Source organism: Aulostomus chinensis, chromosome 9 (assembly GCF_037954235.1).
Source record: "Aulostomus chinensis isolate RoL2024-O1b breed Wild chromosome 9, RoL_Achi_v1.0, whole genome shotgun sequence".
Lineage (NCBI taxonomy): Eukaryota > Metazoa > Chordata > Actinopteri > Syngnathiformes > Aulostomidae > Aulostomus > Aulostomus chinensis.
In genome coordinates, this window is record NC_141328.1 from 28004025 (window position 1) to 28030433 (window position 26409).

Below are 26409 nucleotides of genomic sequence, written 5' to 3' on the forward strand. Positions count from 1 at the left end.
GAGATAAAGAGTGAGGGAGTCATCAATCCCACAGTGATTTCCCAGTTAAGGTTTTAGAGGGGGCTGTAAACTAGGCAGCCCAGCATCATTGATTTTATAATTAGCTATCGTCACCCCAGACTTAAGATGGAGGGAGTGTGGTAGAGGAGCAGGAAAGCTTAAAAAAAAAGGGGGGAGCAGGAGACAGTGTGAGGAGTGGCGAGGCGCAAGGATGAAGCCGGCGAGGAGGTCAGCCCTGAGGGGGAACTGGTCGAGAGCCAAAGGTGAGCGGAGAGAGAGGCGAGAATGAGAAATGTATCGAGGAGAGACAATGAGCCAAAAGGGAATAGGCTATATAGCGGTGTGAAAAGAAATGGCATAGTTAATTGCCAGTGAAATGTCATGTGCGGATCAAAATATTGCTATGATCTTTGGCCAGAATAAGACACATTACACCCAATAATGGATACATAAACCATTTTATTATACAGAACCCCACCCAAATCCTGTTACATGGCTGATAAGAAAATACACAGTGTACATGTGGGATAACCTTCACACACAAAAATTCAAAAACAAACCATAACCACTGGAGCTTTATTGCAAAGTGAGAGTGTGCCCTGATGAGGAGCCCCCGGACCGGATCTCTCATCGGAACCACAAAACCATACGTCTCCAGGTCGGATCACAACCACAAACAAGGACTATGGAGACTTTGTGTAGTGTGCTATGTTCTAGGAGGGAATACCAGGCTCCTGAAAACACTGAATGTCTGGAGAGTCCAGCGACACACGATGAATGAGAGGTTAGTTAGACACTTACTACTAGAAACCCGCTGGAACTCTTCAGGACTTCCTGCTCAAACTGTTGAAGAACTTATATCCATTTATTTTGCGTAAAACTTTCCCACTGAAGCTCGATATGCTGGTATTATTCCCTTTCGTTAAAACAAATATCCTGCAACCCCCCCCCCCCCCGATACAAAATCTTAGTCACGTCTTTAAAAGCAGGAAAAGAGTCGATAAAATAGGCGTAAACACAACGCACAATGGTGATGAAGAAAATCGGTTAAAGGACAAAACGGACATATTCTTAAATGTATCAACTTTTCATCTAAAAACTCTTCTCTAGTAAAAATAGGGTGCAAATACAGCAGATAAAATCAAGCTTCAAGGTGTGTAGTAAATCTTCTTAGCCAAGCATGGAAAATTGTCACACATTGCACAAACAGTTGTGTGAAAACTAACCTGAATATAGTTTTTTTTCATTGCAGCATAACTCAAGTTAATTATAAATAGAAAGACATGAAAAATGCATACTATATTGATTAAAATATAGGCAGCCGTTTTTATTAGGCAGTATATCACCAACGGGGAGGGGAAAATATTGACACCTCATCACAGTGTCAGGATTTTCAAACATGACTTCTTTTTTTTTTAATATTTTAGGCACAAATTTAGAACTTTGTGAATTAAGATTACTGTACTACAAAAAGTTTTAGTAAAGCCCAAGACTAAGTATCCGTATAACCAGCTACTAAATTCAGTTTCAATAATTATAAAATGTAAAATCCGGGAAACTGCAAAAACTGCAGCCGATCTACAGTGAAAAGCTCATGAGCGTTAAAGTTAGAAGAAGGTTATGAAGTGGCAAGCGTCATCCGTCTTAACAGGATTCAAACATAAACTGTTGGGTAAGCTTAACGTGATGTCACTTCATCTCTAAGACCAGGAGCAGACCTGGTTTAACACGTGTCCTGAGTGATTGGATCTGGTCTGGTGTCAGACACCGGTGAGAAGTCAGTCTCGCTGATATCTCTCTCTCTGTCCGTCTGTCTGTCTGTCTGTCTGTCTGTCTGTCTCTCTCTCTCTCTCTCTCTCATCAATCAGTTAATGAATGACTGGAGATGATGGTCCACACAATCAACCACAAAGACTCCACCATGATTTGAGTAACAGACACATGTTGAAGCAGGCTACAGATGCACTATCGCTGGTTAAAACAACGTATTTGGTCTACGCAGTTGGAAATAATGTTATTTTTTATATAATATTATAAATAATGGTTAAACATCACAAGCAGTCTTTTGAGATGCAGATGCCAGGCGTGAGCTCACGAGCGTGGCGATGTCCACTCGTGATCGGATCACTCAGGACGCGCGTTAATAGCGGGTCTGAACAGAAGCTAAATCTCCTTTACTGCATGACGACAATCAACTGCTAATGCGTACCAGAAAGTGCATATCAAATCTTAGTTCTGAGTAAATGGAGGAGAAATATAATGTCATAGACCTACATTACTGTGAAATAATTCCTCCATGATGCTGTATCATTACTTTATGCTGCCATGAATTGCACTCGAAGCTGCTATGGAGAATTTAATGCTGGAAGGCAGTTTTGCCATGATTTTCCGAGGAGAAGGGCCTGCACAAAACATAATTACAGTGCCTGTCATGACTCCTAATCACAAATGTCATAAAAACGACATAACATCCGTCGTAAAGCTCTCGACATAGCAATGATTCAACAGGAATCATTCTGCTACAGCCTGCAAACTCTCCAACACCAGAGCCCATGTCGAAAAGCCTGCGGTTCCAAACTGCGCAATAGTCTTATGTCAGTCATAAACATGGTGTTGACCTGCCACTACAAGCATTATGTCATTTCTAACAACAAGACTGCAGGAGTAATAATTCAACGGTCTAGAGGGGAAAAACAAGGTCCACAGCAGATACGATGTCAATTTCATATCAACGTTTTGTCTGTAGTCAGAGGGCTGTATGTGTGCTTGTTAGTGGAAGTAATGAGGAAACACAACAACTCTGAGGAAGTTCTCCTCTCTCCTGGATGTCCACCGGTTACCATAGCGAAGTGTCGGCCAGATCACTGGAGGAAGACACAAAAGCAGAGTGTGCGTGTGTGAAAAACCCAAAGAAACGCATATTCTGGCTGAAAAAGGTTAGACTGAGGGAGAGGCTGAGAGGGAGAGCGAGGGCTTTAATGATGCTGAAAATTGGCCCGTGACTGTGGTACACCCCTCGGGTAAATCATTGCTACAGCCTGCTGTCAACTTATCTGTCCCCTTGTCCTCCCATCTGGCCCCTCCCACCCCTCAGCTCTGTCTCACACAGTCTCCCCCTGACTCAACTTCTTTTACGACCACATATTCAAAACTTCCATCTTCCAGCCATACTCACCCCTGTCGCCATAAATAACCGCCTGCATTTGTCTGTGAGCATTAGCAAGCTTTGAACTCATTGTGTAAGTGTGGAGCCATTATGGATGGGACCAGATGTGTGAAGTAGATTTATTTGGGTCTTCTGCTGAGGTGCAATTTCAAATAAATTTCTAATTTATTCCACCGTTCGGAGATTCTTTATTCCGTTACTTTTCTATACTTGGGGGAGAAATATGAGACTTTTTACTCCGCTGCATTTCTCTGGTGGCTCCGTTCACTAATTGCTTTGCAGAGTAAGGTTGCACACACAAATCAAATCAGGAGCTCATAAAATATGATGCATTGCTGAAGTTTAAAGCAGCCACCGTGACAGGCAGAAATTTGTTGGCTTGTTTGTTAGATAGAAATTGTCATTTTAATACCGAGTCAATAATGCAAATCTCAATTTTAGCACGTAAAATCTTCAACTGTGCTTGATTTGTTGTGTTTGTCCTCATCATCCCGTGGTCAGCAATGTCCTGCCCTTTATTGAGGCCACTGCACGCTGACCTTGATGAGTCAATACACTACATTTTGAGTGATTGGAGTGTGTGGGTCTGAAACACACGGCGCTAGTCCAATCCATTCAAATTAGGTAATTGATGCATAATCATAAAGGCTCATCAGCGGTGTCTTAATTAACCGTGTGTTATGGGTGTGTGATTAATGTTTGAACATTCAGCTGGAACAACAAACACTTTTCTAGTGAGGAAACAGCTTGTTTCATCCTCGGTTGTCTAAAAATAATTCAGAGGCAAAGAAATCTTCAAGTTTTTTTCGCCACTTAAACGTTCCTGCTGTTCTTTCAAGTTTGTAACTGCCTTTGGGAAGCAGCCTCTCCAGTCTTCAGAGTAAATCATGAAAGAAACAACAACACATCAGGAATAAATCATCTGGAGAGCTCACAACACGCCGACTCTGTCAGAGATTTAACCATCAATGTGTGAATGTGTGTGTGCTGCAGCACCTGGTGTGTAGCTGTACTCCCTCTCTGCTAATGACACGCTAATCATACCCAATGTGCTGCAGGTATCTAATAGATACAGGATGTGTGTTTAGATTTAGACTGAGGCTACGTGGACCTGGGAGCGCGCCAGCAGATGTGATGTGTACAATAGCGGTCGTTCAGATTCCGCGATGGTGCTGCTGTGCTTGTCGGCTACATGTGTTCTTGGCGCATCTCGCTGTCTTAATAACTCAGCCTTTGAACAGCAGGAAAAGCAGCTGCACGCTGCGCACAAATCCATTCACATGATTTCTGACTGTTCGAGGGTAAAACAGCGGCAGGCAACTAAAACATTCCAACTATTTGCTGCATGGAGTGTGTAGATGTGTAAATACAACAACACAACAGTGTGCCAGGTGGCGAGTAAAGTACTACAACTACATAAAAATACAGTTTCACAAATGAGATGTATTCAAATCCCTGCTGTACTTGGTACAGAGGGGATATTAAAGTGTGAGTTATAACTTCTTTGTACATGTACAAGTAGTTTTAGTCCTGTGTTTTTTAAACGGAGGGCTGGGGACCAGCAAAGGTGTCGTGAGGTAAATCTGAGGTGTCCTGAGTTGATTTATCCTGTCAAAAAAAGAAAGTTTTGTGAAAACTTTCTACATACATTTATTATCTTTCATCTAATCTTTTTGAGGAATGTTGGATAATTGTATTCCCTTCAGCCTTGAAAACTTATTAGAATAAAACTATCAGAGAGGCTCAGAGGCAAAACCTCCCCGTTATGAAACTGCTAATATCGCTGAGAATGACAAGCGCCTGAAACTAGAGACGCCATTTTCATAAACGATCCCTCGCCAGAAATTTTGGGAAGCACTTGTTGGATATTTTTACTCCACTGTAGTTGAAAGAACTGCTACATTTCCCTCCCTCATAGTGTTACAACTGTAACTACAACCATGTATTGCTTGTGTGTGTGTGTGTGTGTGTGTGTATTCTGTGTATACTGGAGTGTGTTGCACCTGAGAACAGTGTCTGAATGATCAGGCAGCAAAAGTGCCATTTCCTCTCCAGAGCTGTGCCTGCCACACTGAAGTGGGTCAGATTCCTCCTCCTACAACCACACACACACACACACACACACACACACACACACACACACACACACACACACACACACACACACACACTTAATGCATATCTGACCTGCAGCTATTACAGTCTAATAACTTACATAGTGGGGGCCTAATTGCTTCCAGGGGATAATGTCTGTATCAAATGATCCACTGCTTGTGTTTAACTGGTGAGCATCGCTGGCGTGAGGACATCCCTCATTTTCACTATCACATACAATTACACCATGTGAACACTACAGATAGCACGTCTCACCGAATCAGAGCTGTGTGCCAGAGTTTCAGCTCCAGCCTGGTGTGGCGAGGAGAGAGGGGCCGGCTGGTTGATGACGACAGCGCTCCTTTCGATCTCCCTTGGGGAGGGAGGAGGGGTGGAGAGGAGCAGGGAGCTGGGCGAGCCTTGCTCACACAGGCTGTAGTGTCCCAGAGGTCTTGGTGGACGGAGGGGCTGCAAGGCCTCTGGATCCTCATCCTCGGAGTCAGACAGTGCGTTGTCAGGACACCCTACCCAGAGAAAAGGTTGCGTGGTCACTCCTCGTCAGACTACTGCTGGGGCGGCCCGAGTCACAGGCCATTGTGGACAATATTTAGTGGTGCTGTTCCATGAGAGTTAACACTTTTATTGTTCACATCTGCAGGGCACACAGTAAATTAATGTGTGGTTCCACTCACCTGTGGAAGCACTCGGGGCAGTGCTCCACTTGGCACTGGCCACCGTTCCCATCTTCTGCTCCAGCTGACAGATGTACTCCATCAACTCCTGTAGTGGAAAATACAGCCATCACAGCACACGGAGGGGCGGGGCAGCAGGGGCGGGGCAGGCCAGAGGGGGGCTTTAATAATCAAGGCTTCAGCTGCTGTCACCCTCATAACCCTCATGACTCCTTCAAGCCAGAGCCACATAAAACAATACACACAAACATAACATTTGGATCATATATGACTCGTCGTATTTTACATCACGACGACTGCTTTACTTTACAATCAACATTCAGACATTTGCTTGATTTATGATGTGTCACATTTCCTGCTATTCTGCCACTCGGCGGATGTTAACATTAAACTGGACTTTAAAGCGCTGACCATTTATTCTGGCAGTAGTGGGCAAATGTGATGGTGGTTAGGCAACAAAAACTGTGCAGGCATTTTAACAGCGACAGCAGCGAGTGCCCTGAAATCCTCTGATTTATATAGCACTATAAAGTATTTATATAGCACAGTAACAACTAAGAAGACTACAACAGACAAAAGATGCCCAACACATGGGACATTCACAATACCCATATACTTGTATGTATGTTCCATCACATCACAAAATGAATATATTATTAATTACTTATAAAATAGCCCTTGAAACAACCAAACTGATTCATTAGTGCACTTAAACGCGAGAGTGATATAAAGTGTACCGCATTTATAGCTGATAATGACTGTAGTTGAATAAAGTAGCAGTTTAATAGTCGTAGTATTCTCAAGTAGGATAAAACAACCGATATTTATTTGTTAATCCATATAAGCAGTTCATTAGCTCCTTGACGTTATCAGTGGGTTAGAAATGACACAGATGAGACACAAAACACGCAAAATTCTCCCCCCTGCAACAATTCATGTTCTTATCTTGACACCGACCCTTTAAAACATCAGTAAGATTAAAGCTTGCGGCATAAAGGTGAGAAATGTAAATGTATAAAACTCTGGGGGTGATATGACTTCACCACAGTCACATGATTATTTAACAAGTTCTCCTCATTGATGATAAATGAAGGATTATTAGTTTTATAGGATTCTAAGTTGAAGCTCTCTGACATCTGTTTTCCTTTTTTTTTTTTTTTTTACATTTGCCGAACAATTAAAGAGGGGGAAAAAAAGCACAAATTAACTTTTTATAGCTGTTACCTGCATATCAAAACAGTAGAAATGAAGGCATAAATTGACGAAATTAAAAGGTCTTTTGAAGAAGTTTTTTTTAAAGCAAAAATTAACAAAATATATTGCATTTCTTGTAAATATACAAATGATCTGATGTAAAGGCTTTTAAAAAGTACCTTAACGGATGCAAGGAATTATTCATTCATTTGACACATTTTCAGTCGCTATGTACTGTAAATGCTAACATGAAAATCGGTACAACACAATCTTTCTTTGTCTCAAGTCACATCAGTGGCCAGTCACTCGAGCAAACACACACAAAAACACTTGATCTGACCACACATTTAACAAAACCAGCTCGAAATCTTGTACTTGCTACACACAGCTAAACTGGTAATGTGCACATCCGTACTTGCAGCATTCATAATGTAACGTCAGGACACTAAAGTGGAGGTGTCAAAGCACTGGTCTTGTGTAAGGTGTTAATGTAGTTATTGCAGCAAAATGAAAAGTTCTCATCATGTGGAGGATTTGCAAGCATGTTGAGATGGATGGCGAGACGAGAAGGGAGAAGAGGGCAGCTGTCCCCTGAGGCCGGCCTGGTTCTTACCTGTTTCTCTGAGAGGAGCTGCTCCTTCTCTTTTTGGGCCACCCTCAGACTGGCCTTCAACTCCTGGAGCTCCCGGCGGGTCTCACTCAGCTGAACCTGCACCAACGGGACGGGTCAGAACCAACTACCAGATACCAGTTAGCTTTATTCTGTAAATCTAAGGAGGGGAAATTCTGGTCACTTTCAGGAAATGTGTTGAATTTTACATTTATACTTTCACGTATTTGTGAGTTATGATTTTTATTGTAGCTAAAAACCTGGGAAAATGAATCACTGGTGCCAACTGATGATCTTCTTCAGTCAGCAGTTACATTCTTAGTGTTTTTCTCACCCGGTTGCAATCCTTTTCCCTCCCGAGCTCGACCTCCAGCTTCACTCTCTCCATCCTCTCCTCCTGAAGCTTCTCCTCCATCCTCTGCATCTCAGCATTGAGCTTCTCTAACTGCTCGTGGTCCTTCTGCCATGGTGAGACGCACGCACACGCACACGCACACACACAGAGTAAACAATTCAAATTCATTACGGCACTCAGGAGAAGTATGTGAATATTTTGTCTCCATCTGATTCTGATGCTATTTTGAAACATGACATCTAACGAGATCATGAGTCGCAGGCCACATGGGAAACAAACTGAAAACTCCTCCTGCGAAACATCCATGTCTCCACCTTCAACGCCACGCTCAATAACCACGGCGTACCTCAGAGGTGCGCTGCAGACTCTGCCTCTCCTGAGCCCACTGGGCTCTGCTCTCTCTCAGGGCCAGACTGGAATCGGCAAGCTGCAGGGTTAGCTGTGCAGCCTGAAGACGGGCCTGATGCAGCTCAGCCTGCCCATGATCCCTCTGCGCTACCATGGCACTAAGATCACTCTTCAGGCCCTCTGCAGCACGCTCGCTCCCGTTCAGACGCTCCCGCAGGCTCCTCATCTCCTTCAGTGTTGCCTCGTTTTCCGCCTGATCATCGAGCCAAAGGAAAGTGTGTGATGGTTACAAATCTGTGTCTGACAGCATTTTCAAAGTTGTGTGCTTGCTGTGGAAGGATCCCACGAAGCATGAATTCCTACAAATTGACATCCTGATGTTGTTAGTCGTGCGTTATTTTGATCCGTTTATTGTTATTCAATCACAGCTAATCTAAGTTGGAACAAGCAGTGATTCAGACACAGTTCATGAAGTTCATGTTCATGTCAGTTTCATCATCTATACTGTCTCCAGACATGATGGCGTTCAGTCCTCAGTCAGGACTTCCAACTATAGGGTTGAAGCTGGACTGGACTTAATGGACTTGTAGTGTGAAATATCAACTTGGCCTTGATGAGTAAAGAGCATCTCATCTTCACTGAAACGGACCACCTTTTCCCCCCAAATAAGTTTATGTAGAAAGTGCACACGTTCAAGTTCTGATTGAACCTTCATCATACGTGTACCCGTGGTTATCCCACATTTGGAGGTGCTAGCCTGCAAAGCTGCCTGGTTAACTGCCGATCCAATCCTGTAAGTCCCCTTTGAGAAGTCTGACCTCTTTCCTGTGGGCTGTGGTGAGTTTCTGAGTCAGGGTTGTGATGGTGTTCTGGAGCTGCAGGACGCTGGTGTCTCTCTGGGCCAGCGAGGTCCTCAGGCCCTGGAACTCTTTGGACAAATTTCGGAGGTCCCCTTCTGTCTGTTCCAGCTTGGTCTGAGAGTGCAGACATTAATGACACACGGGAATCAGAGATGTAGCGACAGGACAAAAGCAGAGACACTGGTTTCCTACAGATACACAGATGTTGTTAGTACCTGCAGTGTCTTTCTGTCACCCTCCTCTTCCTTCCTCTGAGCTCCTGCCCTCTTAGCTCTTTCCTTCATCCTGCGCAGACGTATTAAACCACTGAGACTCTCACAAAACTAAAACAAGGGAAGGAACAAAGAGGGAAGCAATAAAACAGCAAACCTTTCCAGCTCCGTCTCTCTCTCTACGGTTCTCTGTGTCAGGGCTTTGATGTCTTCCTCCAGCTCTCGGATTCGCTCTTTGTTTGCTTCTCTCACTTCCAGTAAAGCACTTTTCTCTTGGGTGAGTGATTCTGTCAAGGCTCTCTCCTCCTAACAGACCAGAGGTGCTTAGTTTAGGAGACATTTTCTGAAGTTATTATGAAATGGATTAAGAGACCAAGATAAACATTTTTCAACAATTCGCTGGACTGCTGTTATTCTAATTAAAAATGGCAGACGTGTACTTGTCGGACAACATATTCACAGTTTCCAACTTTATTATACTCTGTTTAGATTTGGGGTGTTTCTAATGTCTTGGGTGTTTTATTTGCGTTCCTGTTCTGTGTTCCAGCTGACTTTGGCACAAACCAGTTCCTGCCCACTACCGCTTCACCAGCGGGTCATCATGTTACACTCGCAACTGTGGACAGCACTTCTAAAGGGGGGAGGGGGGTGGGTGGGGGGGTAAATGAATGCTATGGGACACTCTTGCCAGGTCTACCAGAACAAGGAAACAGCCGTCACCATGGTGAGGAAGAAAAGCTGCGCTTGCCAGAGGTAGGCTAGGTCTTCCTCCCATGCCTGTTTGGCAGCATTTCTCTATTTGGGGAACAGGTTGTTATTTTCCAATCGCAGTTTTATGAGCTGTTTTTTTTGTTTCCCCTTCCGTCCCTGTGAACACATGACCTGAAATATCAGGTGAATTCGACATTTTCATTTATGTAAGAAATGTGTGCCTACATTAAAGTAAGTGGGTTTACTGCAAGAGACATGAAAGGGACAGAGTGATAGCCTCCTCCCTTTTGTTTTGCCTCACGCTCTGAGATTTAGTTTGAGACTGGAAAGTTTGCACGTGCGAACAGAGGAGCACTACTTGAAGGGAAGAACTTGACAAAGTACAAAGATGAAACTCTAAGTTTAAATGTCGTTTCCTCCTTTCTTCAGGTACCCACGCGCTGTTAGGACGAGCGTAGTCCTGCGGCGATGCGGACTCTTTACTCAAGGGTTTCACTTGAAGGTCGCACTGTGGAGTGGAGGGGTGAGTGGATAGGTGCTGGTTTGGGATCAAGTCTACCTGTAACCCCACCTCCTCTCATCCCAAACCTGCCCTGCATCTGCTCTCATCAGCCCAGTTGGTTTATTATTATTTCTCATCCAATCAGCTCCTTGCCGCTCCTCCTGTTCGCTCACCTGCCTCTTGTGTTGTTAGCGCTGTTGTATTTTAGCCCGGTGATCAAGTTCAGTCTGTTACATCTGCTGTTCAGTTTTGCCAAGTTGTGTGTCTGTCTGTCTGTGTCCAGGTTTAATCTCACACCGTGGTTGCATTATTAGTAAAACCCTGCCTGGCAACCTGCTGTTTCCAGTCATACTGACACAATTTGGGCACAGACTGAAAGTGGTGGCGTGAAAGTGGTCAGCAGGCAAATTGGTACCCGTCAAATGGGCTTCCCCACTTATTTGACTAGCAATAGAAAACACCTTCTGCTTCCTCTCCATCTCCTCTATCTTCCCATGACTTTGATTCAGCTCTTCCTGCAGTCTGCTGATATCCGCCTTGAGCTCCTTGCATTGTCTGTCCCAGGCCCTCCGTGTCCTCTTGAAGTCCTCCTCTTCTTTGTCCCTCTGCCGGTTGGCCGCCTCCTGGATCTGCAGAAGTTCAGCTCGCTCTCGCAGGCATTCCTGCAGTCGACTCTGGCAACAGACGGCAGGAAACAGGAAGCAGATGGGGTATCGTGATTGTGGTCTTTTGTTTGTACCAGACGTAAACAACACTTCTGATATGTGGCCGATTTGTTTGACTGACTCACTCTGCCCTGTTTGTCATTCTCACCTGCAGCAGCTCTGCTCTGGGTACCACCAGCAGCATGTCTGTGCCTCCTTCCTCTCCGTGGGACTCCTCCTCAAGGGTCACCAGGTCTTCAAGTGGCCTTGGGGCGCAGAATGTGAATACGGAGCTGCAGGAGCACACTTCCCCTTTTGCATCGATATACACAAATTCATACTCTTGGGAGCCTGGCTTGGGAAGGTATGAAGCTAAAAAGTAGTTGATAAAGAAAAGAGGCATGTTAGATTTAAAAGAATCGAGTGAAATATTCATTTCAATGACAAGTTAAAAAGAAATCAACATTTATAATCCACCAAAATCGTTTATGAGCAGTCCCGCTGGTGCAGTACCGCTTCCGGCCGTCAGGGGCAGCACTCAACAAAGGTGAGTGTTACCTGCCAATTTGAAATTGACGTCGAACTAGGAAAATTAAAACGCACTTTAATTCCATGGCAGCAGTTTGCATCCCTTCAGCCCGGCCGGAAGTCAGTTTTCGTCATCTTCCGGAGGCCAGATAGAAGCGCGGGCTGAACCAAATCATCTGTTTGGTGGGACGTTCCGGCGTCGTGAACAGCTAACACGCCCAGGAGAGTTTCTCTGACTTGGAAATGGCTTTCAAGTAAGTTTATTAACTCAGTTGAAGAAATGTATTTGTTCGCTACCGTCTACTCACTCACTTACCGGGGGTTAGAAAACCCGGTTAACCGTTCACAGGAGACAGTAGATCCGGGAATTGTTTGGCTAGCAACCGGCAACAGTACCTGAACAGGTGACACGTTACACTAATCAACGGGAATTTTTTTTTAAACTCAGTTGAATAAATGCATTTTTTTTTTTATCTACTGCTTATTCACCCTCTTATCGGGCATTTCGAGGAGAATAACCCGGTTAACCGGTCACAGGAGAAAGTAGATCTGGGACTTGTTTGGCTAGCAACCGGCAACAGTACCTGAGCAAGTGAGACGTTACACTAATCAACGGTAACCTTGTTACCGCATCCAGGAGCCCACAAATGCCTCCACATTCGGCTGTTATTAACTTTTCCTCACTGGGTGCTTTGCTTGTGCAACTGACTACGAGTTCGGTTGACTGCATTTGTTAGAAAACGCTTTTGTTTTCGTTGTCACATTTGCCCTGACATCATCCTCATGTCCTAATTTTGCGTTTCTTTCCCAGCCTGACCTGAGACCAGCCAGCTGCGGCCCCCGACTTCACCCAGCCCTTACAGTAAGCGCCCCTGCACTCATCCTTATCTCACAGGTCATTGTCAGATGATTTACTTGAAAATCCTCCCTAACAACACATGTACTGTAAAAGGGGAAAGATGGAAATCCGACTGGAAGACTGTCACACAGCAAAGTTTATGAGCTGTGCTGTAACTCACAGCGGCAGCTCAGGTCGCAGTGAGGCAGTCCTGGCTTTCAAAAACTGCATCTCTAGTGATAAGGAGCCATCAGCAGTTTCTTTAGTTTTCTGTCCTCTGCTCTTCTTCACTGAAGAATGACACTGACGGTATGCTTCAGTCCGTGATAAATCACTCCAGCAGAGGTCAATGCCTCACCTGCTGCACATGTGCCCTTCACACTGAATCACGCTTATCAGCTGCCACTAGACAGGACCGACTGGTCTCAAGTCAGCAGCGGCGCATAGACCAGGCTCTAATCCATTGTCCTTGTCATTCTCATTGGTCAACCTCCTGCTTTGAGAAATTAATTCAAACCATGGCAGAGACTGTTAAAACAGACCGGCTTTAAATGAGAGATTTGTCCTTGGCGCTGAATATTTGGGCTTTTTTTTTTTTTTTTGGAAACATCTGTGGAAATGATCCTACATCATTTTGATGGTACGGTGGAGCCTCTTTCATTCCTCCTCCAACTATCTCTTCCTGCTCTCTGTAATTTGAGCTAACCAAACACAAAACTTATTAAATTAGAAGCTAGCTTAAATTGTGGCTATATGTCATGACAGAAGCAGTAAGAAAAGGGGAAAAAGCACATGTGGAGGCGAAGGCGACCAACTCGAGGCCCCTTCCCACTTCGAGCTGTTGCTCACTGTATTTTACAAAACTAGAAGCTAGTCTTTCTTTTATTTCATGTTAAAACATGTTCTAATACCGTTTTTCCTGTCAAAATCTGTTGTTTTCTTTCATATCATGTTACATTAGACTTTTCTCCCAGTGCTCATGCTGACAGGCCAGACTGCACCAGCTTCTTGTTTATCACGGGTATCAAGAGGGGGCTGCTGCTTCTCAGCAAAAACACATAATGCTGCCTAAAATGATCCTCCAACCAAACACATTCCTGCCTGCTTTGTGCCACGTTGTGTTGTTCTTGACGTGTATGATTTGTTGCAATAAAAAGTTGTGCTACAGTTGCAAAAACGTGTATGACTGACAGTGAGTTGCCAGCTGCTCTGTGGAGGATTTGGATCTGAAGAGGATGTGGGAGTGGTTTGATAATAGTAACCGCCACAGAAGTGGTCGGAGGAGCTTCACCTCACGATGAAGACCACGTGTACCTGTGCGTTAGCACCCAAATGATTCTGCTAAAATGTCAGCCATTGATTTGTGTTTCGTATGGTTCAGGGCAGCTTGTCTCCTTTTTAGAGAAAATAACTGAAAAACTGAGGCAGAGAGGAATGTTTGTGTTCAGGAGCGCTCAGAAATAAATGTGATAATAGCCACAGTTCAGTGTGCACCTACCGCAGTGAGAGCAACCAGATAGAGACCAGCTGATCTCGTGTCAGTAACTGTCATCACCTCAGCTGACAGACATTTTAAAAGGACAGTTGTGAAACTGCTCACTCACCCAAATATTGCAGGGCCTCCCTCTGCAACTTTTGAGTTGAATCCTTTTTGAATTTTTTGAAGTGTGTATTGCTGAAGACTAAACTGTGAATTCATTAATTTGCATTTAGTGTTTCGAAACACAACTTTTCCAGGACTCCTTTTTAAAAAAAAAAAAGCTATTAAATGGTTAATTTATGTAAATTATTATTCTTGCTTTTGAATGTCAGTCATTTAGGGGGTGATGTTTGAGTTAGTTTGACTAAACTTTGATCATTGGTATTATTTCAGGTGTAACAGCTGTGATAGAGCGATTCATGTGCTGCTGTCGATGCCACACATCCCTCTGCTCTCCTGAGCTCACCAGTCAGATGTTCTCTTTTGTCTGTTTATTCAAAGGAATATTGTAATCTTTGTAATTCCCAGCAGCCACATCTGATTTGACAGACACCCCCCCCCCCAAAAAAAAAAAAAATTTGGAGAGATCATGATGTTCTAAGGGCATCTTGGCCACCCCTAGCCACGAGCTATGTGTTCAACACAGCAATTCAATTTACAGGAACATTAATCTCCTGCTGAAGGTTTTATGTGCAGATCTAAGCAATGTACTACTAGAGATTATGGTTAACTATGGGAAATAAAATTTAAAAACACAGACATGAGTACCCTGGAATTGCACACAGCAGTTGACATCAGTGCCCTCTTGATAGTCAGCAGGGGCCAGCGCCCAGACGAAGGTGTGGTAGTCCTTCACTGAGGACCATCCCACCTGAGAAGGAAAGCGCAGTTATTCCACAGTAGGACTGGTGTACTCCGGCATGTCAGTCACCTGGTGTAACCCACCTTGAAGAGGCCGATCCAGTCATTGCTGGCCCAGCGGTGCTGTGAGCTCAGAGAGTAGTGGCAGTCGACTCTACTCTGAGGGAAGTAACTGCAGCCCACGTTTCTAAACTCGACTCGCCAAGCGTTTTCCATGGCAACACCAAACAAAGGCACACTTGCACCTATAGGGGAAAAAATTCCAAGTTGATTATATCATTTTGTTCAGGTATAGACAGACCAGTGCTGTAAGTTGAGGAGACGAGGGTAAAAGGTGACAGCTGGAGGGCAGCCTGTGAATATTTGGTGGGTGTAAGAAGAGATCCTGACCGGAACCTCATCAGAGGAGAGGACACCAAAACTACAGCTCAGTGGCAGCGGAGCGTTTGAGCAACATGTTTGTCAGGGGGCTATTTCAGGCCGCTTTAAAATCATTTGCTATTGTACACCATCACGTGTAAGCATGCGGCACCAGGTGTTTGGGGCCTCCAGTGTGTACTGAGCTGGGATGAAATGCTCCTTGCAAATACATTTTTCAATTTCCACAAAGCTTCAGGAGCAGCAGCCTGGAGCAAAGCGCTGATTGGGGGACACGTGGCGCACAGAGCATTTACTGAACAATGTGAGGAGGACTGACCCAAGAACAGGGAGAGCTTCTGGGGCCCTTCAGCAGCATCTCAGGCCCTCAGAGAGAAGTGACATTTGGTCAAGAAACGTGTCAGAAAACTGATAGATGAGTCCGGTTTGGCCATCCTAATCCCATGTGGTTTACTAATCTCAATCCATTTATGATCGGGATAAATGAACATTTCTGAAGAAGCGCATCGCACCCAATTGTCAAAGAATGAAAGCAACATTGAGGACTCGGGAACACTTCACCCACGCAGGAGAGAAGTGCAGCTCAGCAGCAGAACTACAGTAGCACCATATTGTGAGGGGTCGTGTTACACAGCACGAGGCTCGAGGCCCTACAGCAACACACATGTCGAGAAGTGCCTCAACGCACCGATGCACGCTGAACAAAACCCAAACACAACCCCAGCAGGCGGATCTCGACGTGGACCTGTCCGTCTTTGAGGTCCAGCGAGCTGACGGACCTCACGTCATCGCCCCAGAGCAGGCATCGCCGCGAACAATAAACATCTGCGCACATTTCTGTCCACCGTCCCTCACGTCGCCGCTCACCTTTTTCGCCCTCGCTTGGCGTCAGCAGCCCGGACGAGCCGTCACTGCCTGGCAGAACTGCTCGGAACTCAACCAAGACCCGGGCGAGACAGCCGCGCGTTCCTCCTCAGGCTCAGTTGCTCCACTACCCCGAAACAATAACAAAAAACCCCAAGCAAAACACAAGCCTGACAGGTCGTCTCCCAGCGCGGAACTGTGGGAGTTGTTGTTTGTGACGCAGGCCTGTGAGCGCTTGAAGGTGGCGATAGGAACTACAATCCCCAGGCTGGTGGCGGAGCCGTACAGTTCGTACAGAACGTACCACGAAGCTCGTCATCGTTCCGCGTTGTTCTTCTCATCGGAGTCAGCACCGGTTGGTGTTGCGGTGCGAGGTGGAAACAACGGCATGCACCGGTTTGGTCGACAGATTATTTTTGATTTATTCTCAGTTTCTGTTGTGGAGGAAGTTCACAACACCTTTGCTTCGAAGTAGAAATCCTCGGATCAAATTGTAGGCATGTTAAAATCTCTACGGAAAGTTCTACTTTAGTAGAAAAGTATTGATACTGAGCCCCCCCCCCCCATGGTTTAGTTTTCTTATTCCCACCGTCGAGTGTTTGAGCTTCACTGTGTCGAATGACGTGATGAGCAGAGTTTGACATTTGTTGACCGTTGCCACATTCATTGCTGAAAGAGTAAATTCTTCCTGATTGTGAGGAGAGATTTCATCATCATGTGACATCACATGCATTCTCAAAGCTGATCCAGGTCCCAAATTAGGCATTACACAAGTCTGGTGTGGAACTTTTAAACTCCCAGCACTCACAGGGAGGTTGAACTTTACAGAGAAGAAGGAGGCATCTTGTGTCCAGCCATGTGACCTGGAATGAGAAATATTTCCATGTTCATGTCAAGAGTTTTTAATGTGGCAAAAGAGGAGGTGGTCTGAAGGATTTTAATGTGGGATGTGGAGTTGTTTTTCCATGCTATGCCAGACACACATTATTGTATGTATTATATTTTTTTTACCGTAAGATAAGTGTGAAGGGAGTTTCTGAAGTAGAAGTACACATTCCACATGAAGTTTGTGGAGAGCTTTCAGTGATGGAGCTGCTGATCTGCAGAGGTCACGTTACGGTTGTGGTGTTGCAGTCGTGCTGTTCTGATCGTGACCTCTTGGAGTTGTCAGGCTTCCCATTTAAAATCACCATCATCAGGTTTTCCTGCACAATGTTTTCATCGTTCAGGTAGATTTAGTGGAGCAACTGTAGAATATTTATTTCCTTTGAAATTCAGGAAAGTTAAATATTCATGCAAATACTACAGGACAGACATTTTGACATTTTCACTGGTGCACAGTACTTGAGTGAAAATACTTACCTGCTTTTACTGCTTTCCACAAATTAGAGAGGTCAGTACAGGAGAACACGGTTGGGGTACAGATGGAACATCCGATAAGAAATTTGGTAATCAGGTGCTGGAAAACGTATTTAACCTACAGAGTGAGGACATTTTTGCCCGTCCTCACATCTTCAAAAGGCCGTTTGAAGGTCAAGACTTAGTTTTAGGGTCGAGGTTAAAATCAGGTTCAGTTTAGTTTTAGGGTCAAGGTTAGGGTCAGGCAGTCAGTTGAGATGGTTAGGGGGAGGAGCTAGGGAATGTATTATGTCAATGAAAGTCCTCACTAAGATATAAGTACAAGGATGTGTGTGTGTGTGTGTGTTAAGTTGCACCATTAAGGAAAAATAATCCGTTATTCAGACTGATATTGTAGTATTTGAGGGAATGGTATTCTTTACTTAATCTCATGTTCATTGAAAACCCAGTTAAAACGGGAGCGGTGTGTAGTTCATGGGGATCTGTATCAAATTAGGGTGCCTATCATCAAGATTGTAGATTATGAGAGAGTCAGCGGGTCGTCTCTGCAGAGCCAGAATATTTGATTGAAATGGTAAATATTTAATTTAGTATATTTTCATGCACAATTAGTCTTCAACAAATATTGTGCTTTGGTGTGATTTGAATATTTGCAGCAGGTCATATTGTGATTGATGTCCATTAATTTTGCAGCACCAGATGTGTCGTACTCACCTGTCATGGTTTATATTTGCATGTGATGGTCTTGTTGACCAGCAGGACTACACCCTCTGTCTCTTCATTAGGTCCTCTGGTGTAATGTGATGCAACACTACAATCCATCAGCTGTCATAAACTCATTACGTTTCAGTTCTTGTGCGTTATTGAGGTCATAGTGGCGGCGGGGCGGGGCGGGGTGGGGTGTAGTGGCTGCGTTGTATATTGAAAGTTGTTTCCAATATTTGGCCCCTCATTCATACACGCACACACCGCAGTCTATAACTTTGAGAAATAAGACTTCCGTTGATTTTCTGTCTTTGACATTTTGCGTTAAAACGGAACATTATTTTTGTAAAGGAGGACTGTTGGCCTGTGTAGCTGGACTCAATCAGGCGGGTGAGTGCATCTTCACTACTCCATGCTGCTGCACTTGTAGTCTGTCCTTATTTTAAATGTAGACCAAGATCTTTTTTTTAAATTTTTTTATTTATTTTTTGCTGAATAGCAAGAATTTATTCCTCTTTTCTATTTTTGGAGATCTTTGAACTGATCTCGGAGAACAAGCTCTTCATCATCCAACTGTGTTCCAGATTAAACAGGGAATTCGGATTTAAATCCGAAAAGTTATAAATAAAATAATCCAGTAATCCCACTTTTTGGATCGTGCCCCTGTCTGGCACTTGCTGTGAGAGATTCCTCTCGGTTTATGCAGCGCCTGACAAAAAACAGAGCTGTTCTCCGTGCTGCTGTTGCAGAGCTGGACAGCAGATGGCAGTGTACCATTTTGAAACCCCTAACGCTTTGTAGTCAGGCTTCCCCATGCAGGACCTACTGAGCTGGAGCATGCTCTACAGCTGATTCAGGACCTCCAGCCTCAGAAAAAGGAATCCAAGCATGAGTAGTTTGTTGTTGTTTTTTCCTCCCCAGAGTGGTTTTTGGTAATGTGATTCTAAAAAATTGAAGGTCAGAAACGAAGATGTTAAATGATGTTGGCATAAATTAATGATGTCTGAGCGAAAGTTCTGAAAATATTAGAAACACCACAAATAAGCACATTAAATAAGTGGCTAGTGAGATGATAAAGATACCACAGAGAAAGGGAAGGACTGACATAATGAAGCCGTGGAGGAGTTGGATGCGCCCTACCAGATAGGAACTCCTCCTGGGGTGCCCAATCCCCTCGCACCCCACCCTCCACAAATACTTCAAGTACTCTATCCTAGCATATTTAATTAGTACTAACGGACATGAAACGGAACAGGGACAGAGCCTGGATGTCACTTCTTTTGGGCATCAGTGAATTTAAGTGAATCAAAATGTATTATTGTGATTATTTCACTGAAATAGACTCCCCTCCCTTTGAACTACAACAGAATCCCTTTAATTTCCATTTGAATCAGAACAAAATCAGAATATTTAAATGGATTTAAATACACATGCAGTGCTATAGGCTAAGGCAGCTGAGACCACAAAAGCAGAAAATCAAAACCCAGATCATTTAAGAAGATATTACTGTAGCCTATTAATGTAATCCTGCCTCAGCAACCACAGCTTAAATAATGTTGGTAATATATAATTATAGTTATTGGTGTTCTACTGTTTATTGCCTGCTTATTTATCTCTGCTCAATGATGAGTCAAGCCAGTCACACAGTACTTTACTCCTCCTCAATTAGAAGTCCGGTTTGGCTAATTTAGTCTGTTCAAGACACTATAAGGATGCTTCAAGTAATTTTATGTCGACGGACAGTCGATGTTGAGACCCTATAAATTGTGTTTAAGTGGATTAATAGTGTGCAGAGACCATGCGAGCAAAGTGGTGCTTCTCTTTATGCAGTGTGTTAATTAAATAGTTTGGACTGCAATGGCTAACATTCAGTTGTAACATGCTATTATTTACATCTGTGTTATGATAAGAACAAGGTTTTTTTCAAGTCTTAAAATTCTGTGCTTTTATTTTATAGCATCTGAAGCTTCCAGGAGACTCAAAATAGGAATATTGCTCCTATCTTGTTTCTATTTTGATCCCAGTTATGAAAGCCACATGCAGGAGAGGATCTACCTCTGCATTTTGTTTCTGGATCTCTACTGGTTTTAACTTTTATTACTCATAGTTGCAATGGCAGTCCTCAGATGGCCTTGACTTTGAAACAGTCAAATGTCTGTGCAGTAGGAATGCTAGGCTTCACCCTAATGGAGATTAGACTGAAAGTGGATTATCCATGAAATGGCAAATGGCTTGATCTTGTCCTGGCTGCCTGCTGTTATGACTCTTCTGTCTATCATAACCCCCCCCCCCCCAACACACACACACACACACACACACACACACACACACACACACACACACACACACACACACACACACACACACACACACACACACACACACACGCTCCTCTTTCTTTAAGAGGCAGGAACTAGACTTTTAAGGGCTACATAGAAAAACCAACTGTTCAGGCTCAATATTACTGTTTACCAGTGGCAGGGCTATACCACGCACATTTAATTCCCTACTTCTGACGATTTATTTATTTATTTATTTATTTATTTATTTATATATCATTTACTCATTTGTTTATTTGCAGCCTGGCTTTGAATTCCTAACAGTATAAGAGAATGGTTTAGCCCCTGAGTGCCATTGCAGTCTCATTACCTGAGGGGTTCTGTCTGAATATAGCTTACCACATGTCTCATTCAAAGGGAATGGCAGGTATGTGTCACTAGTCATAAATTGCAGCCTGCCTTCAGCAGTAATCAGTTGCCAAGGAAACCTGAAATGGGATTATGACCTTCTGTTGTGTATAGCAGAGTAAACTATTAGATTTGTCAACTTCCAAGAGAAAACATCTAAGATTTATGTCAGTGTGCAAGTGCCTTTTTCCTGTTGTGCTATATTAGTGTCTTACTTTGTAAATAGAAATACAACTCATGCATTGTTTTCCAATCGGGGTATTATTTAGAGCAATATGAGTTGTTCTTGGTTAAATGATGCCCATTATTGTGGGGTTGATGTAATTATTGAGGCCCATGTGATTATATATTCACAGAGAGGCATTAGAAGGGTAGAAAACAAAGAATGAAGGAGTTGGAGCAGAGTGCCTGGAAGGAGGTTGGGGTGTTGGGAGGGAGGAAATGGAGAAATGGGGGACGGAGGTATTTAGTATGCACAGCCAAGCTGCCCCATCTGCTTAGCGCAGCAGTCCCTGTCGTATAACTGTCTACAGGCCGTGGGCCACATAAAGAATGTCTCAGATTTGATGTAATTCCGCAAAATTAATGACAGCTTTACTCGGTATGGGCCGTGAGGGAATGATTAGTGTTTGATCGTCCATCTGATCAGTTCCCTCGGCTGGGTGCAGGGGAGATGCTCCTCTATATACTGGCATCCTGCCTATGGCAAACACACAAGCACACACATACACCTATCCCAAAATTATTCCTGGGCTCCGCGCACTGGTTTAGGTTTGAGTTCCCGTTCCCATTTCTCTAAACACGTGCTGCCAACACATTTGAAACAACTGAAGATGTGGCACTCCACCTCGAAATGATCACCAATGGCTGGGCTGGATGCAGGTCCCAACGGTGGTGAGATTGAGGTGGAGCGCAGTTTTTAAATCAGGCTGTGCAGTATTTCAAGGGAAAGTGGGCCAACCAGAAGCCAGTTTAGAGAACTCAGAGGTCACACTATGACCTTTTACAAGATGTGCTTTACTGCAGTTGTGATTGGAATTGGGTATTAGATTTTAAACGAGATGGGGAATGGATTGGGAATTTGAGAGACGAAATTGATCCACTGACTGAATGGATTGCTAGAGTTGGACAAGTGGAATTCTTCTCCTCCTTTTAATGTAGCCCCACCTCAGCCGGCCCAACCCCCATCTCCTTCCTCCTCTTGGGCTGCTGCGTTTACAAGCGAATGGGGCATTCTGTTTTACAAGTGAGCCTGGTGCGTCTCGGTGTGCTAGCAACATTAAAATTGAACCCGCCTTATCTGTGCAAAGCATGAGGCTTTACATCAGAGGCTGTCGTGCTGCTGCCATGAGGCTCCTGTGTGCTTTTATGTAATGTGGTGCAGTCAAAAACCCAGTGGACAATTAAAGTGAACTGATAGATAAACAAGTGATTGAAGACATGGATGTTAGTTTGTAGAATGTAAGGTGGAGGTGGGGGAGGCGGACTTCATTGTTGAACCGTTTACCATCGTTAACAAGGCCAAGTCCAACACATGACATTCATTCCACAGCCAAATCTAGACACATCATGAACACACTGATCGGGGGCAAATAGTAATTTTCAAAGCCGTACCTATTTTGTGCTGAGTTGCATATGGCAAAGCAAATTTCCCATCTGACCATTAGTACTCCGGTCCAGCATGGAGAGCCTAATTCAGCAAAGGCTCGGGGAGAGTTGTGTTTCTGCCAACACAGATTGTTGAACAGACTGGCAATTCTTCACTGTGTGTGGATGCGGTGTTTTTTTCCCTAAAATTGTAGGCCATTATAACAAATTACTTGCAAAAACACCATTAAAGTAAACAAAAAAGCCCTCTTGCATCTGTTTTGATGCTAGGCCTGTTCCAGCTGAATTGCAATTCAGTTCATTATCCGTCCTCGGTTTTCCTCTTCCCCTTACATTTTCCCGTTTTTGTATTCCCTTCCACAACACCATCTTTCCAAATTACTTGAATGTGTTTCCTCCGGCCTGTGTCCCCCTTCTCAATCGGCATCCTCTGATCTCCTTTCTTTCTGCTCTCTTTTCTTGGCCCACTCCTCCACCCCCACTGCTTTCGTTTTCTCCTCCTCATTTTATATTTTTGGCTGAGCCGAGGACCTTTCTTAGTGCTGTGACCTTTCTGGTTTTAAATTAAGCCCCACTGCGGCATGTCTCTCTTCATAGACCGCCAGTTACGAGCCTTCAGAGAACCGCAAAAAAATAACGATTCTGATGAAATGGCCCCTTTAAAAAGCTCTTCCAAATTCCTTTTACATTTTTCTACCCCTCTTCCCCCTTTCTGGTGGCATTAATATTCACACTAATGAGGAACATCCTAAAGAGCACAGCATGGAAAATGTGAGATGAGATTCATGCGCATGTCTCTGCAGATGCACGTCGTACACACGCTGTTGCTGATTGCTAATGGGTTCGAATCAAATGCCATGTATGTTTGACTTGATTTATGAAAGCTGGGCAGCTTATGCTTGCAATGTGATTGCTTTATCAGAGAGACTATTTTTCAATGGATAATCCAGTTTGTGGCCTTTCAGAAGAGAACATTCTTTACATCATGTGATTAAAAGACTGTTATTAAATTGTATTTTGATGATAAAGAACTTTTATTGCACTGAGGTCATGTTGTTACCTGGTACTTCTGGATTTGTTTCAATACTTCACATATGTCCAGAATTTCACAGTATGATGTCAACAGGCTGGTGCTGTGTTAGGAAATGTGATAATAAAACCTCATTGCCATACCGGCATGCAGTACCTCCCAGGTGCTGAGTAAGAGTGTAATGGCCTCATTCACTATCATCATCCTCTGGTCTCCTGTGCATTATCCTGCCTTCCTTTTGGAAAATGGAAATTAGAAAACGGACTCAGTCAACCGACGTGTGCTACAGAAACACCCCGGATTTAATTGGAACAACATGAGCCGTGTCTGCTTTCCAAACCACAATCAAACCATACCTGTTCATTGGACTCCTATAAAACCCAAGACAGACAACGCAACAGCAATTACAGGGAATAATTAAGGTTAAGTGGGCATAAGCCTAATTTTGGGCGTCATGGGAAAAGGCTTCTAATGAGTCATGTGGAACCTCAGGTTTTTTTGGTTTTTTTTTTCTCGTGCACACATTTCTTCACTCTTACGTTTTTATGGACAAATGAAGACATGTAAATCTCTAATTTATTGGGTGACCTCATAGGTTAGTACAAAGGAAATAAAAACATCAAGTCTTCGTCCAATTTCTCAAGAGTGGCAAAAGCTAAATTTTAATTGTTACATCTCCAAGGATTAGCATATGTTCGAATGTGTTTATAGTCCTTGAAAAATGCCTGATTTAATCTGTAACCTTTTTTCGTCTTCACACACACTCATGCAAACCAGAAAATTTTAAATTTCGTCAACAAATCAGTTGTCTCCTGGCTCTGACATTTAAGACTTCATAAGTGATGACAATGTAGAAAACATACTGTCCAAGTTACTGTAAACAGCTGCAAAAATAAAGAGACGGTATTCTCTTATTGTGGAGGGTACAAGGGATGCAAAACCAAACTGTAAAAAAACAGTTCAATAAACAATATGAACAGGTGACCCTGAAGTTGTTGGTTCAGTAAGAAACAAAAGTTATATGAGGCAATGCAACACACACACACACACACACACACACACACACACACACACACACACACACACACACACACACACACACACACACACAGAGTCTCATCAGCTCCACCCCGGCTGGCTGAACAGTTGCATCTCTAGTGGGTATAACATAGAAGTGGGCCATATTGATTTTAAAATGGATCTCAGCATTTTCTTGTTGTAATAAAGTCAAAATTAAAATGTTACCGTAAAACACAATCTTTTGGCTACAAGTCACATTGGCGTACACTCTTAAGAGTGATACACAGACATTGATGGAGGAAAGCAATTCTTTACCCTGAATATAACGCGCAACACTAATAAAATCTCCTCATACTAAAAACAAGAAATCGACATCCAGCAAATTCCAGTGACAATTCAAACACCAATACGTGCAGAAGACATGCAAATCCCCAAGGATAAATGGAATGAAATGTCGTAAACAGACTTTTGCTCAGTAAAGGCTGGGATAATGTTTAAATAGTTCATACTGTATAACCCTAACAGCGTGATATAAAACACTTATCGTGAGGAGGATTTGTAGTGATATATCACAGGTGCTGGAAGGCTTAGCTCTCTTGTAAAGGACTTCTGTAAACATTCTTCACAATTTAATTTCGAGTAACAATTGAGATGTGGTGGCAAAACTGTAAAAACCAAAGACATCTTAAAATTGGAATGTTTGGAATGAGGGCTCGGTTGAAATAATCAATTCACTATCTTGCTATGTTTCCAGTTCAGTATCTATCAAGTAACCGTGCAGTTTTACAAGTGTGAAATCATTTTACACTTGTAAAATAAAATAAGTACTCTAATAAATTCCCTGAGTATTTTGCTCACCTAGGTCTATGACTACTTCTGTCTTTTAAGGTACACAGCATTGATATTGAAGTGAATTATGACCCAAAGTGTGAGGTTCTTGCTCCCTTATTTCTAACAGTTCCTTGAGATGAGACGTCCCAAGTTCTCAGAAGCTTTTGTAGCAGCTCATTCATTCCTTTGATACGAAGTGTATTATTTGAAGGCAATATTTTTAGATTTAGTATTTACATGCGGGTTATTTAGAGCCAGCCAGGCCTGGTTGTGTGAACGGTGGTTTTAAATTTGAGTAGAGATGTGATATACCGGGGCAGCTTTATGAGAAGACTTTTATAAACAAAGGTGATGGTATGCAATTCCCTTCTTGTTACTGGTGAGGACCAGCCAGCTTATTCAGACAACACTGACTGGTGTGATATTTATCTCCTGTAATGAAACATCATTGACAATACCACCTGCCAAAACTGTGACATTTTTTGGGAGACATAAATTGTACCCATACCCATAGTTATTCCTGCCTGTCGTGGCCAGAACATTCTTGGAAAAACAGGTTAAACCAGAATATTGGAACTGGTTGGTTCCAGGTGGATTTATGACATCAAGGAGATTGCTTTATTCACACACATTGGAATAGCACTTTTTCATCTCTCATATTTAATGGCATGAAATTTCCTCCAACATCCTCAGATGTAGGCGCAGTACCAAGAAAAGAGGGTTGTGGAAACTGAGAGCAACCTGATATGGAAATATCCAGAATGTGTATTCTACTCAAGAGATTGGTTATCCAAACACCCCCCCCCCCCACACACACACACACACTCACACA

At 43.4% G+C, this 26409-nt stretch overlaps 2 protein-coding genes across 4 annotated transcripts in view; one reads left to right on the forward strand and one right to left on the reverse strand.

Annotated features, from left to right (window-relative positions):
- Positions 1-442: 442 nt before the first annotated feature.
- Positions 443-16525, reverse strand: calcoco1a (calcium binding and coiled-coil domain 1a). Its single transcript, XM_086214826.1, has 15 exons — positions 16341-16525; positions 15180-15340; positions 15003-15105; positions 11558-11760; positions 11206-11418; positions 9689-9837; positions 9535-9604; positions 9278-9433; positions 8458-8712; positions 8091-8216; positions 7760-7855; positions 5953-6040; positions 5537-5784; positions 5170-5261; positions 443-2864 (listed from the first exon to the last, which is right to left on the reverse strand). Exons 2-15 carry the CDS (start codon positions 15309-15311, stop codon positions 2837-2839), a joined length of 1959 nt encoding a protein of 652 aa, XP_086070952.1. The 5' UTR covers positions 15312-15340; positions 16341-16525; the 3' UTR covers positions 443-2836.
- The window catches only part of hoxc13a (homeobox C13a), a 60773-nt gene continuing 46387 nt past the window's right edge, over positions 12024-26409 (forward strand). For 2 of the 3 annotated variants that reach the window (XR_015117940.1, XR_015117939.1), the window contains exons 1-2: positions 12024-12170; positions 12728-12778. The gene's annotated coding sequence lies outside the window, so the exon portion shown is untranslated. Of the gene's footprint in view, positions 12171-12727; positions 12779-26409 lie in introns of those variants that run through there. The other variant, XM_086214828.1, reaches the window with a different exon arrangement.

Coding starts and splice junctions, on each gene's coding strand:
- calcoco1a (XM_086214826.1), bottom strand. CDS start 15,311: ATGGAAAACGCTTGGCGAGTCGAGTTTAGAAACGTGGGCTGCAGTTAC. Junction 5,262..5,536: donor TGGCACACAGCTCTGATTCG/GTGAGACGTGCT, acceptor GTGTGGTTGTAG/GAGGAGGAATCTGACCCACT. Junction 2,865..5,169: donor CATTCAGACACTGTTCTCAG/GTGCAACACACT, acceptor GTCTTCCTCCAG/TGATCTGGCCGACACTTCGC.